Here is a 15318-nt window from a genome sequence, read left to right as displayed (position 1 = left end):
AAGGATGCTGCCAGGACTAGAGGGTTTGAGTCACAGTGAGAGGCCGAATAGGATGGGAATTTTTCCACGGAGTATCAGAGGCTGATGGGTGACCTTACAGAGATTTATAAAATCACGAGGGGCATGGATAGGGTGAATGGTCAAGGTGTTTTTTTCCCTAGGTTGGGGTAGTCTAAAAAGAGGGTGTAAGTTTAAACTGAGAGGGGAAAGACTTAAAGGGGAACCAAAGGGTATCTTTCACAAGCAGAGGGTGGTCATGTATGGACTCAGCGGCTCAATGAAGTAGTAGAGGTGGCTTCACTTGCGACATTTAAAAGGCACTTGGATAGGTATCTGATTATTAGAGGGATATTAGCTAAATACTGGTCAATGGGACTAGGTCTGGTTGGGATATTTGGTTGTCACAAATGAGTTGGACCGCAAAGTCTGTTTCTGCACTGTATGACTCTAAGTCCTGCTTGGCAATCTTTTCAGGATCTTTTGACCATGTAACTTATTGAGTAGCATATTTGAATTTCCAAAGGCTTTCAATAAGATGGCATATTGAAAGCTTGCACGCTTGGGATAGGGGCAAGATATTAACAAGCAAACAATAAGGTAGCAATTAGCAAATGATATGTTAGCTTTTATTGAGTCTGAAATGCAATCATAAAGCACCTTGCCAAAATTGGGCTGATCTAACATGAGACCATATCTGAAAATATTATGTACAATTTTACTCTCCATATTGAAGAAAGGGTGTACACGCATTGGAGCCAGCCATAAAGGGTTACTAGATAAGTCAACACTTTGATCCCAGGAAACAATGATGAGCAGCTGAGTAAACCTAGTTTCTATTCTCTAAAGTTTAGGGTAATGAGAAGTGATCTCATTGTAACATTGAAAATTATGATGGCTCAATACACTAGAAACTGAATGGTTATTTCTCCTGGCTGGTGAATCTAAAACACTCAGGCACAGTCTCAGGATAAGGGACTAATCACTTAGGACTAAGAGGAGAAGAAATTTCTCCATTCAAAACAGTTGTTCATCTTTGGAAGCCTCTAGTCCAGAGGATTGTGGTTGTGAAATCATTGAATACATTTAAGGTTGAGATGGGCAGATATTTGGTCTCAGAGACTAAAGGATGACGGGGACAGATGGGAAAGGCCATTAAAGCCCAATATCAGCCATAATCGTATTGAATGGTGGAACAATTTCGACAGACCAATGGTCTTCCTCCTGATCTTATTTCCTTTGTTATTATTCAATGCAGTCTGAAATGCTGTCATTGCTGTAATGAATGAAAAGCAGCAGTCAACTTATGCATGGCAAGTTTACACAAACAGCAAGTGATACTGACCCGATGATCTATTTTACTGAAATTGATTCCGGGGTCAATACTTTTCGGGATATCGGAGATAACTCCCCTGCTCTGGTTTGAAATAGTACTGACGGACGTTTAATGCAAAAGTCAGCACCTGCAACTGTGCAGCACTCCTCATAAATGTGCCAGAATGTCCAAATAAAATGTTGCATTTAAATTCTCAGGAATGAGACCTGAAGCTACGTACTGACTCAAAGTGTTACCCTGGGTAACGACTCAGTTTGCAGTGTCAGCCAGAGTTTGAGTTTTACAGCCGGCAGCAGGTGAAGTGCTTTCCAAGTTCCAGCACAGCCAGCATAGTGAAGCTAAATGTGAAACAACTAAATATTCTCTGGTGGTATGAAACAAGTCAATGTTTCAATGCTTTCAAAGAGAAAACAGAAGTGACAGCTCTAGAAATATCAAGGAGGATGATGACAGATATGTTTCACTGTATTATACCATTTGTTTCATTCATCTTGCATGTATAAATGAGGTTATTTATTGTCCCAAAATCTTTGTCTCAATTTTCTGAGAGTATATAAACAACCTTTCAGGAGTTCTTGTGCAGTAGTAGTGTCCGAACATAGAACATAGAACATAGAACATAGAACATAGAACAGTACAGCACAGAACAGGCCCTTCAGCCCACGATGTTGTGCCGACCATTGATCCTCATGTATGCACCCTCAAATTTCTGTGACCATATACATGTCCAGCAGTCTCTTAAATGACCCCAATGACCTTGCTTCCACAACTGCTGCTGGCAACGCATTCCATGCTCTCACAACTCTCTGCGGAAAGAACCTGCCTCTGATATCCCCTCTATACTTTCCACCAACCAGCTTGAAACTATGACCCCCTCGTGCTAGCCATTTCTGCCCTGGGAAATAGTCTCTGGCTATCAACTCTATCTATGCCTCTCATTATCTTGTATACCTCTACGATGAACAGGCTGAGTACTTTCTAAATGAGGAAATCCAGATTCCAGACCAACTTGCTTCAGAGATGTGTTATGACATGTGTGAATCAATTTTTACAAAATTCAATAATGAGCTTGCCCTTTGAAGAGATGAGAGTTGCACAGTGTTACATTCTATACCTAAACTCCAGATCCGACATTACCCAGAGCATACGGATAGTCACCAAATTTACTTTTGTCCACAGGTGGAAACACAGCCTCTGTCAAAGCTTTTTTTAAAATTAGTATGGGGTCCAGATTAAACTCGGAGAACGCACAAACTAGCACTGCCAGAATTCGCACTGGTTCACCATCACCAACCCTGTCCTGAGACATTTTCAATGAGGGCGACTCTAAGTTTTCCGAGCTGCCTACTCAGTGGATGCTGACTCAAACCTATACCTGACAAGAAGGGACCTATTAAGGGCCCCTTCACATGTCAGCTGGGATGTATAGGTAGCCACCTTGTCCTGGCCCCCACTCCAATTTGTAGAGCCAGTGTGGTAAGTAAGAAGGCATTTGTGGGGAGGGTATGGGGGAGAAATGGATCTAGCAAAGAACCCTGCTTGAACCATAATGACGGCCAGGCCACAGACATGGACATTGGCGATTTGCTACAGCGGTTGCCCCTTCAGGAGGGGGAGGTGGAAATTAAGAAGAATAGAGTAAAAGTTCCTGGCCTTCCTTTCTCTCTCTCTCTCTCTCTCTCTCTCTTTCAGATTGACAACTGGCTCCTAACTTGATCTGTGTGGATGCCAGTCACTGAATACTTGGAGGGCATCTAATCAATTCTCCTGATTCGGAAGGCTGGCCATCCATCTCTGATTTTATGTTGGGCCCGCCCTTGGGCCTTGAATTGGCTTCAGCTTTGAAAAACAGGACCCAGAAATAACCCTCAATGTCTGCTTCTCAATCCCTGATTTAAAAACCCTACTCTACCAAACTTTCTCCAGCATTTCAAAGCCGACTGTTTTGACGCATAGCCTTCCCTTTTCAAAAGAAAGTACTCAGCCTGTTCATCGTCATGAAGCAAATGAAGCCTAAGGATAGTTTTCAGGACTGGCCGCACGTCTTCAGGTTACTGACACAGTAGACTCGTTGCCCATTCATGTGCTCAAAAATGAGACTTCATTCATTTCCACACCCAATTTGCACAAATTCAAAAAATTACCTTTAAGGAATTGTATTCTGTAAAAGAAAACACCAAATCCAGTTTTGCTATGTAAACTAAAACTCACTCTCGTACATCACTGAGAGGAAATTTGCTGCTGATAACTTACAAGCATTGTACTGTAGATAGAAGCCAAAAGAATAATTTACTTCATGCTGCAGGTTCAGCAAAACAAGTTGTGGTAACTTTAATCTGTTTGAAAAGTTTTACTGATGGCTGACAATCATAGAATGCATTGGAAAAAGTTGTAAAAATAGAATTAATGATGGCATTCAGAAGACTTAAAGAGCTACTGTCTGCATGGAAAATTCAGACAAAAATAATTTGCATTGAAACACATTAAAACCATTACTCTTCCTTACAAAGTTTAATTTACCACACACCACTCCAGAATTATTAGCAACATTCATCATCCTAGTAGTGTATGGATGCAGTAGTTACACTGCTGGCTGTGCATATTTTTAATGAAACTGTTTAGACACACCTCTGAAGCAGGTCAGACTTGAATCTGGATCTCTAATCCCAGAGTTAGTGACACTACAATTGTACCACAACAGTTGTCTATGCTTTTGTTTGTATGCTTGCAAATTTTTAATACTGCCATAGCTCTGAATTATAGAGCATTAAACTCCATCACTATCAGTAATCTGCAATCTAATACCAACTCTCCTATCTAGAAAACGTTGTCAAAATTATATTGACTAACAGTGAGCTTTTGAGTAACATATGAAATGATGCAAATACACATTTTTTTGAGAAGTGAGTAAATCCCACTTCAACAGCATTAGTTTTGAAATTTACATCGGTGTAATCAGAATGTTGCATAGCAGAGTTAAAAATAATCAGCTAGACTGGTTGTGTAACACAGCTGCATTGACTCAAATAATGTGGAAAAACACTTACATACTTTTTCTACATTGTGCTAGCTTGACAGAACAACCATTAGACTAATGTGTTGCAAGAGTGAAAATGGCAGATTTAATGCATTCATCCTGTAACAAGTAAAGATATTAAGTGCAGCTTTGTACAGGATCTTTTTTTTTTCTCTTTTGTGAGTTTCCTATGCAGTAACCCAGATCCTGTGTCTACTTCAGCTTAACTTGTTGAATTCAAGACAGTCTTTTTCCTTCTTCTGTCTCCCTTCTATTTTTATCTCCAGTTTTCTTCCTTTATTCGGTTCAGTGTCATTAGGTGGTGCTTATAAGTGGCATGTGAAGAATATTGCTATTGGTGGAGCTGCATTGAAAAAGCATAGATCATTCACACCGGGAGTGTGAAACCATAACTACTTTTACATGGCCAACATGTCTTCAATGGCAGGAGCATAATCTGCCTGGGACTAATAGCAATGAAGTAAGCAAACTGTGGACATTAGAGGGAGCAGACACCTTACTTATCCTTGTGTCAGAAAGTGAAGGGCAGAGGAACGGCAGTTAAATATCCCTTTTTGCCAATCCACAAGGAGGGGTTTCAGCATCTGTTTGCAATGATAAGAACTAAAGATCTCAGGTCTCTGCCTGAGCACCGTGCTCTCGAAAACAGCCACAATGTAAAGTTGTCTCCAAATGACATCACTGCAGATGGACACAAAGGAAAACAGGAATGGAGAAGAAAGAGCCTGTAATCACATCTTGGCATTGAAAATATTGTTCAACAGCCCTTCACTTCCCTGTAATCACCACAAATGGAAACAGCTCAAGTAGTGAGCAGACTGAGAGGCTGAAGGGGGTGAACACTATTGCACTCTGAGAGACCAGTGTGGCTGATACACCATGGAAATTATTTGATTTCCACTTAATTTCAAGCATCTCTTGTCAATCAAATCATATTTTGTGAATTCATTTTAACATCAACTCATTCATTAAATACTCCAAATTGTCATGTTAAATGATAATGTTAATCAGGAGTTGATTAAGTCTATGAATTAGTTTAATTAAAACAATGAAATACAATGAAAGTAATGATGCTGACCTTACAGCAAACCAACTGATTCCAGTGTGTACATCACGCAGATCTACAGCAGACGAATTCACAGGCATAATCACAACATTGTATACACACAGTACATAGAGTAAAGGTAAACTTGCTTAAATGCAAGGCATACATAAAACATTACCCTCCTTTCCAAACAAAGTTTAACTCTTTAAAATATCAAACAAACCATTGAGTCATTATAACATAAAGATAATTAATTGATTTACCCAGATCTTGTGATGGTGACTTTATCTGGAGATTCCATGGATTGCCCACAGCCATCGGAGATACTATTTGTCACTCCTGTGAGTGTTATCAAGTTTGCCTTTCATGGACTATAGTTACTATTCCATGTTTTGCTCATCCTGATCCACTAATAGCTGGGGTTTCTTCCAGATTTGCATTCCACAAGCTGCTTTGAGTGAAATTGACTTGGCATTTACTTATTTGTCTCTGGAAAACATGCAGCTCATTTTGAATGTTCTGGTTTTACATGTTGGGTTCTTCCAATTTTATCAAAGTTTTAACCTTCTTTACACAGAGTTTACTTTCCCCTTCATAGTCTACTCTAATAACTGCCCAGCCCATTTTTTTTATTTGAAGCCAGGTCATCTTCCACTTGCATATTCAGTGATTGTTTGGTTTTATCTATTACCTGCTTGCATCATTGCTGCCATTTAGTTTGGAAAGGAATATCACATAAGTTAGTTGTATCTTCTTGTTGGGTTTGCAGTGAATCTTCAGCACTTTTTGCACGTCTTTTTTTTTCTCTCCAGCACTGCTTTGAGCTCAAGCTAGTGTTTCAGAAGCTGCTCCCTTTGAGTCTAATCTATTTTACATGTGAATTGCTCCAGTTATTTGTGTAAGTCAACAATATTTTTCATTGGATTGATCACACAAACCTTGTGATTCAACTTGTACCTTTCTTTCCTTTTAGCTCTTTACTGTCCATAAGTTGAGCAGATGTATCCCCAAAGGCTTCTTCATCTCAGATCTGGTCTTCTCCAGTTATGATTTACCCTGAGTCAGTTGTTCAATCTCTTCTTTTTGACATATATTTTTCTCTCCATCACAGAGGGCTGAGATGTAGCTCTGCTAATTCAGAAGGGAGCAAGGGGTTCTGTCCTTTCACATTCAGCTCTTCAAGTGTTTCTTGAATAATCTGCTACATTTCCTGTTCTGCCTCTGATGTTTGACTGATTCCCTGAATTCTTACTATTGCAAAGTGATGGCATGCAATTCTTATGTATCTGCAAATGCTTGTCCAGCAGTGCTTGAAATGTAAAATGCCTAGAAGTACAGCAGTATTGATCCTGACACAGAATTAATCAACTTTGTATGATAAAAATTTTACATTTGGAGGTTTGATCGATGTTTTCTGTGTGAGTGAGTGCATGGCTGTTTAGACTATACTGTAGCATACTATGTTAGCCTTGTCCGTGTGACCACCTTGGCCAGTAATGAATATTCACCAGTAATCACTTAGCAGATAACTTGAATTTCTGTGAACACCTCAGATGAGGTGATGACATTGATGTTTTCCATGAGCTTGACAATTTGAAACATGTGTTTTCAGCTCTGTCAGATTCTGGTTTGTCAATCATTTCGTGAATGCACCTATGGCAGGGTAGCACATGGTCTTTATTTTAGCTTGAATTATTCCTTGTGTGCAGTCTGTTTTGGTCAATGCACTTCTGTTTGTTGCTACATTAAGTCTTTGCTCTAGTGCACTGTCTCTGCCAGATGCCTTTTCTGTTTGCTAGCTTCCTATCTGAAAAATCACATAATGAGTACTTTCCTTCACATCTGCTCGCAAAGTGTTATTATTGATTCTGTAGGTTTTTGTCTAAATGGCATGGATTCTATTTGATTAATATGGATGTTTGATTTGATTCTGAATTGCTTTTCTAATGTGGTTCATACTTTTTGAGAATCTAATCACATTTTGCCTGTTAATCCTGATCTGCTACACCTGGGTAGACATTCATTTTTAATTGTTAAGCAGATATTGATGGATTTCCTTTCTACCATGGATTTATCTAAATATATAAACCATAGTTCTGAATGCAGCATAAACCTTTTCAAATCTCTTGTATTCCACTTGAAACTAAGAAATTTTATGGACATTTATACAAGATCCCTTTGACTTTCCCACACTTGCTATTGATCAGGTGCACAAACTCAACAGTTATTTTTCTCAGATGATTTAAACTAACCTCTCAATTGGAATTTGCCTGATTACCAGAAAGTTATGTTTCCAACACTCTTCAATGTTGTGACGCAAAAAGGCAACGAGGGTTGGACCATGTATTTTAACACAACTGAAGAGTTTCAAACATAAGTTTCACCTGTAGGTGACCTCACTTGCTGACAATTTACACACAATAAACTTATCCAACAAGATATTTTGTATGTGGCACCACCACTTGTCATTATGTCAGGTTAATGATCACAGTTCAATTACCAATCTCTCTTCATTGACTTGATGTGGTATTCTACTTAAAATTGTACACAAAAATTACAACTTACGAAGCAGACATTAACGCAGTACAACTGATTTCTGTTAGTGTGGCTAGGGCACTCAAGTCAGGCTAACTGCCAGGCAGAGTCAAAATATTGTATATGCATAGCCCATGGACTCCTGAAGGCAAACTTTCTCAAAAGCCAGATACACTGACAACACAAATTTCAACTATCCAGACTTCCTTTGTACCATTTTAATATTTTCCTTTTCATTTTTATCTAATCCTTTTTAAACATTGTGTTTAATGATGCTTCACTCCGCATTTTTTGGGTAATATTCAAATCATATTCAAGAGAAACAAAGACATGAAAATATAAAATTGAACACTGAACAAATTTGATCTTGAGGAATGAGAAAATGGCTGGCAGTAAATTTGCTTTTTGTTTCGTTTTAATCCATAAATTCCCATCTAACAGACAACATTTGACACATCTGCTGAGCTACTTCCTCGATAGTTTTGCATTGGGCATTATTTAAAATGATACATGCCTTCAGACATCACTGAGCTTTAATTCTCTTATTTTCAAAGGAAATAATTATAACATGAATTGATATTAATAACTTTTCTCTCATCAGTGCTGAGTGGCAAAACACTTTTCAACACAGGGAATTACATTACGTACTGGAAGGTTTGATATAGCACAGGGTGCATGTATAATTTACAAGAATGTTTGAGGGAATTCATAGATCCCTACAGTGTGGAAATAGGCTCTTCAGTCTATTGAATCCATACCGACCATCTGAACAGCATCCCACCCAGACCCAGGCCTCTAACCTATTGTTGTAATCCTGCACTTCCCATGGATAATCCATCTCGCTTGTACATCTCTGCATGCTACAGGCAATTTAGCATGGCTATTTCACGTCACTGACGCATTTTCAGACTGTGGGAGGAAACCAGAGCACCCGGAGGAAACCCGAGCAGACAGAGGGAGAATGTGCAAACTCCACACAGGCAATATCCAAGGCTGTAATTGAAGCTGGGTTCCTGGTGCTGTGAGGCAGCACTGCTGATCACTGAACCACCATGCCACCCTAAAGCTCGGTAAATGCAGTTACTGAGATAGACTGGAGATGTTGGGGTGGTTCTTTTTAGGAAAGATAAGTTTTAAGGGGGATTTAGTAAAGGTGTTAAGGAACCTAGACAGAATCTAAAATGTCCTAAGAGAAACTATTTCCATTGTTGGAAGGGTCAAGAGCCTAGGAAAGAGTTTAAAGCAATTGGCAAAATAAATAATGGCGACATAAGGGAAAGCATTTCTCATGAACAGAGTGCTTAGTTTCTTGAATGTACTGACTGAGAATTTCAAGCAAGCAGATTCTATCATTGTTTTAAAAGAGAATTAAAGAAAAGCTTCAAGTAAATATGTTTGCAGAGCTGCAAGGAAAGGACTAGAGAATTAGCTTGCACTCGCAGAGAGCTGGCAAGGATATGTCAGGCCCAATGGCCTCCCTCTGTTCTGTTACTACTCTATGATACACTTTATTTTTCTTCCCTTTATATCCATATATACATGCAAGCTGGTTTATTGGCCTTTTGCTTCATCTAAACACAAAGCTCCCAAATAAATGCATGGCATTGCCTTTTTCTATATTCACTATTCTTCAGTAATTTCTAAATGATGAAAAATGAGGAAAATTTTGTCTGAATTCATGCCATGTGGAATCTAAATAAAGATGGTTGGAATCTATTTGTATACAAAAGTAGAAATGATCAACAGCCATGTTTCAAACTGAGAACTTAAAATCCTCTCACCAGATCGCTGTCTCTGATGTTTTTAAATTGAAAATCCAAAAAAATCCATTAAAGTAGTGAGGGAAAACATAAATGAGGTTGTTCAATATTTGTACAATACCACTGACCTCACTGTATTCTCAGAGAACAAAGAAGGCAGAACATTGCCATCCTGCAGTTAATGAAGCAGCTATCGATGCAAGAATCAAAGAACTGCGGGTCATTTACCAATACACCTACATCAGTGTTTTGATATAACTGTTCATTTGCTCGCAGTTTTTTCCATTCCCATATTCTTCTTCTTTAATTTTTAAGCTATGTATCTATCTGCCTGCTGTTCCATTTGTGCCAATCGAATGTTTCTGAAATATATTTCACATCTTGAGAACACTCAGCCTTTATTTACAAAAATCCTGTGACCTCTCCTTTCATTCTTTCTGCGATTTGTTTTAAATGTGTGGCCTTTAGTTACTGAATCATTGATGCATCGAACTCACTTTTTCCCCACTTACCTTATTGAAACCTTGTTGGGCTTTGAAACATGACCAGATCTCCTTTTACACTTTTTCCATTCTGACAAAAGGATCTCCACTTTTCCTATTCACTCCTCATATGAATTTATTGGTATTATCTTAGTAAATTCCTTCTGCACCTTCCCTGCAGCCTTGACATTCTTTGAGGAATGGTTCCAGAAACAGGGCACATAATTCTAGCTGTGGCCGAATAATCATTTACATCGGTCTCACATTCCCTCTTGGCTCTTACATGCTACAGTGCTATTATAAAGCCTAGATTCCCATGCAATGCTTTTTCTCTACAAATTTATCAACCTGTCTTCGCTCCTTAAAAGATGTTAGCTTTTATTTAAAGCAGGCAGTGAGGAGATTATCACTCCATTTAATTAATCTGGATTCTATTGAAACCAGCTGCAGAAGATGATAAAACAGTAGTTTGGAATCCAGATCCAGCAGGTTTCTTAAATCCATTCATCTCTTAAGGGTCTTGCCTTGAACTAAAATAGAAACTGCAGATTTGCCATAACCTTCTTTTGTTGTTTTTGTGAATATAATAAGAAATAATCCTGTTATTTACCATTGTAAGCTGAGGGCTGTTCATTTGAACTTAAATAGGGATTTCTACAGATAGAAACCTCTGATACTCACTTCGTCTTTGCCTTCTTCCCTTCAAGACATGACTGCCGGTGTAATCCATGGAGTTTAAAATGATCACCACCAAAAAGAATCCAAACTGCATAGTAATAACTGCGCAGCTCTGTCTCTGTTCTCGATGAAGGCTGAAGCAGATGAACGCAATTCCAAACGGTAATTATGATCTTTGACAGCGGTTCCTAGAGCAACTCACTGAAGGAAGTCTGAACACGCAAGGCTCTGTCCACATACATATACAAGTGCAATAAGAGAAAGCATGTTTTCAGGTATAACTCCATGGAGATCGCAACTTGATGGGAAATGTTCTGTCAAAATCCATTCAGATATATGCTACATAAATGTGTTCTCTGGTAGACACTGTATAAGCTGTAAGAACAAATATGGAAATAATTACACTGCATTCTGCAAACATGGAAGTATAGAAATGACAATTAGCATATTTGAAGTATTTTTCAAATTTCAAACTTTTAAAAATTCCCAAACAAGAAATGCAGTGGAAATAGGGCTTGAAACATTGTTCATTGTTAAGATTTGACTAAGTGGCTAGAATTAAGAAGAAATAAAACTAACATTTTAAGCATCAACTAAACATTTCTAGATATAATTGCCACTTCTAAGTAAAACAAAAGCGTGAAATATAACTACCATAATACAGTTTATTACAAGCAAGGATTTGTTTGATTGGAACTTGTGAGTTTCAATATTTCCACACTTGAGGATGATGCCTCAAAATTGTGCAGGAAGGAGCTTCAGTCAGCTTCTACTTATACCTTTTGTAATCAACTGAACTTGGTTTTAAAAGTATCTAATATCCAGTCCTCCTTGAACAGAAGTTAAAGTTTTGGCATTCGCTATTAAAGCATTAAGTGACAAGCCTCAAAAAGAAACATTGCCACCCTAACTAAGTTATGTTAAACAAAACTAAATTATCATAGATTGAACACTGCGGATTAAACCACCAGGAAAAGAAACCAGCTGGAAAAATATGTCAAAAGTGGCCATCAGAAATTATCAAGCTTTTGTTTTATCGGTCCATTTGTTCATTTGTTTTCAACGCTCTCCCCGACTAGCTACCACCACCTTCCACACCCTCACCCAACCCCCAATCATTTTAAAAACTAAGCATAAGGTCTGGAATACATTCTGTACATACACTCAGTTTCAGAGTGTCGAATGACCCCAAATCAGATTTTCTTCATTATGACATTAGAATAAGGATTTACCAGCTAATAGGAGCTTGTGAAAGATATTGAGAGGCATGCTGCAAATTGGCAAAGTTTAGATGGCGTTGGAATCCATGAGAGGGAAGCAGAAAATAACATTATCATGCGTATTCATGCTATTTACTGCAAAAGAAATAATCTAAAAACTTATATTTTTCTAACACATATAAGGGATTTTCAGATAAATACAGCTTAATAGAAATTTGAATGAAGGTGAAATAGGGCTGGAGACATGCATCAGATATTTTCTTTTGTAGTTTAATACAGTGCAAGCCATTACCCAGTATGGATTAGAATCAGTTGTTTTCATCCTTACGTTCCCACCTTGGATTAAATATAACCATATTTATGTGTCTTACCGCTACGCCTCCAATCACGACTCTCCAACCTTCAGCTAGGATGGATACAATCTTAGTTGCAGTCACCATTAATACTGCTATCTGATCAACTAATGGGAGGTGTGTTTCAGGGAGGGCAGGGGGAGGGCATACGGAGAGACTGTTTTTGTTAAGCTTTACCTCTAACTCATCCTTCCCCAATCAACCCAGTACCCTTTGCAGAGATGGTCTGCTCAGCTGTTATATAGTGCTCCACCTAGTAGCCGTGCCAAGTACTGCTGGCATTTATTCAGTGCGGAAGGACAAACTTAAATGGTATGGAAAGAAAAGATTGAACCTCAAATTTTACAACTTGAAAGGTAAATTATGCTGTCGTACAATGTAGGAATACAATTGTGTGTTGTTTCTGCAACGATATGTTATTTATTTTAAACTACATATGAAAATTAATGTGATAAACAGGAAAATGTTTTAAACTGAGACATTTATTCACAGGTAAATTAACAAATTGAAGAAGATTTTCCAATATTTCAACTTTGCGTTTATTGGTTAAAAATTCATAATAGAGGCATACAGTAATAACAACCCTTGTATCAATTTTCAGAGTTTATTTAAAGCAGGGGAATTGTGTACACTGGAATATAAAGATGTAGTTAGTTATGAAGTGCTACTGATACTCAGAATGAAACGGTGAACATGGTGTGAGTGAGGAATGAAGTGCATCAAATCTGTTAGGCTGTTTGGTGTGTGCATAAGCCATGGTGATGTTCTGCTTGACATACAAGCTATAAATCTTATGGAAAAATGACTGCAGACTAATCAGCAATAGAAAAGACCCTGTTATGTTTTAAGCCCTACATAATAATGGGCACTAACCCCCTGAACATCAGCAGAAATGGTTTTAATCTTTCAGTTCAAATTAACTTTTAAGGCACCTGTTCAAAGAATAGGCTTTTAATTTTATCAGCTGGACAGAAAATTCACAGCCCTTTAGAAAACAATCTGAATTTTCAATGGAAGAAAATCCACTCCATCAAATTATTCTCCAGGTAATAAACACAGAAATATACCCCAAATTGTTGGTCTCCCCTAATCTGGTCGTCAGAGGAGGGGCTTCAATGACATGATTTTGAAGGGTTCTGGATGAATTACACTTAGCTAACCCTCTTTCAAAGCAATCTTGAGGGAGCTCGCACTTATTAAAAGAGGTGTGCTATTTCAATTTTCTTCTTACATTTTATTTCTGCACAAGAAAGTGAGTAGTTAGAAGAAGAAAAATCACGCAAGAAATCAAAGCAGTTTACAATTGATAACAGGACTAATTATTGGATCAATCCTCTCCTTGTTTTGCTTAACATGTGGATGCGACATTCTTGTGTGTCTATATGTCTGGGCAGAGGACATGTTCTTAAAACATCGTCTCCTCAATTCCATGTCAAAAAGCAATGAAGTACATCTGCGTTTGGCTTAAAGAACTCCAGCCCGATGGACAAGGCTGTTATTTAAATGGAGGTGGTTTGATTTATTTTATTAGAAATATTCTGTTTTCACACAAAATCAACCAGTTAGATTTTTTTTTAAATTGTCCACTTAATGATAAGGAACTATTTGGAATTTAGTGCAAGTTTTCGCAATTATGCAGAGAAGCTCTGACATTCGAGAGCTTCTGCTTCAATTATAGGTGAAAAACAAATTAGCACATCTATGAATGCTGACTGAAAATGACAGAACTAGTTACAGGGAAGGAAATAGGAATTCTCCCGGAAAAAAGTTTTGGGGCTTGCTTGAATAGAATTGAAAAAGTCGTAGATACGTCAACTTTTTTTTTCAGAATTCATGCACAATTTAGACAATGCTTATTGAGATACAAATAGCTTATGTGAAAAAAATTGATAAAATGCAGAAACAGATAAGAAAAGATGAAAAAGAAAAATTAAAGAGGTGACTGCTTCAGTTGACTTTGTCATTTTGTCGGAAGTGAATCGGTGTATCATAAAACAAAATTTAGCTTAAAATGACAATTCTATACGAGACTCCAGTAAGACTAGGCGCGTTATTTTAACCTTGCTCAATGAACAGGAAGCACTCTAGATTGACTGGAATGGTGGTTTGACACTCAGCACAATATTATTTTCTATTGACTTAAGCTGAAGCTAAAATCAGACGGGATACAAAAGCGCCACTATACGCAGTCTTCTTCGGTTACTGATGTGTGGGTTATGTTGGATTCCCTTCTTGTAAATCAGATAGAATATGAAGCTTTTAATAACCCACAGGCAAAAAGAAACTACCCATTTGATGACTTCCTACCTTGTGGGGAATGTGGTTTTGAGTCAATTATCCTTTACATGTTGACTTCCCAGTCTCTCACATCACAATGGAAAGGTGTTAAAATAGGTTTAACCCCCAATTGAGGGGTGTGGGGAGCAGTGGAGTGAGAAAAATGCTTCCCTTGCACACCTTCCAAAAACAGATTTCAATTCAACATCTGCAGAGGCGGAGGATTAATATTGTGGTAGGTCGTGCATGTGGTGTAGGAGGAAAAGTTTCTCAAAAGAATCTAAGCCTCAGATTCAAGGGAAGGGAAAATACTCTCCTTAAGATTACTTCAAGGAAATAACTCTTCAATGACAGCATTCTAAAACCATTATATATAGCACACATATTCAACCACTTCATGTTCCTTTGCTAACATTATACTAGCTTTCCTTGTTCACTCTCTTTTTGAATATCACTGTGTAGTGTTCTGCAGTATGCGGTTTGTTACTTGTTACTCAGGGAGGCTGCTTTCCTGCGAAAAATGGGAAAGGTTCCTTTGCATGAAAATTAAACTCCAGCCCTTAATTGCTGTGTCAGTTCTCAAAAGCCCAAACTATAA

At 38.0% G+C, this 15318-nt stretch overlaps 1 protein-coding gene across 2 annotated transcripts in view; it reads right to left on the bottom strand.

Moving 5' to 3' along the window:
* rspo1 (R-spondin 1) overlaps positions 1-15318 on the bottom strand; it is a 215250-nt gene that overhangs the window by 199219 nt on the left and 713 nt on the right. The window contains exons 1-2 of one of the 2 annotated variants that reach the window (XM_048558080.2): positions 12462-12640; positions 10874-11245 (exon numbers count right to left, since the gene is read on the bottom strand). In XM_048558080.2, the coding sequence (XP_048414037.1) occupies positions 10874-10964 (91 nt within the window). In that variant the 5' untranslated portion in view covers positions 10965-11245; positions 12462-12640. Of the gene's footprint in view, positions 1-10873; positions 11246-12461; positions 12641-15318 lie in introns of those variants that run through there. The other variant, XM_048558078.2, reaches the window with a different exon arrangement.

This window comes from Stegostoma tigrinum, chromosome 24 (assembly GCF_030684315.1).
Source record: "Stegostoma tigrinum isolate sSteTig4 chromosome 24, sSteTig4.hap1, whole genome shotgun sequence".
NCBI lineage: Eukaryota > Metazoa > Chordata > Chondrichthyes > Orectolobiformes > Stegostomatidae > Stegostoma > Stegostoma tigrinum.
The sequence above is the reverse complement of the archived record's forward strand: the minus strand, read 5'-3'. Positions and strand labels throughout refer to the sequence as shown.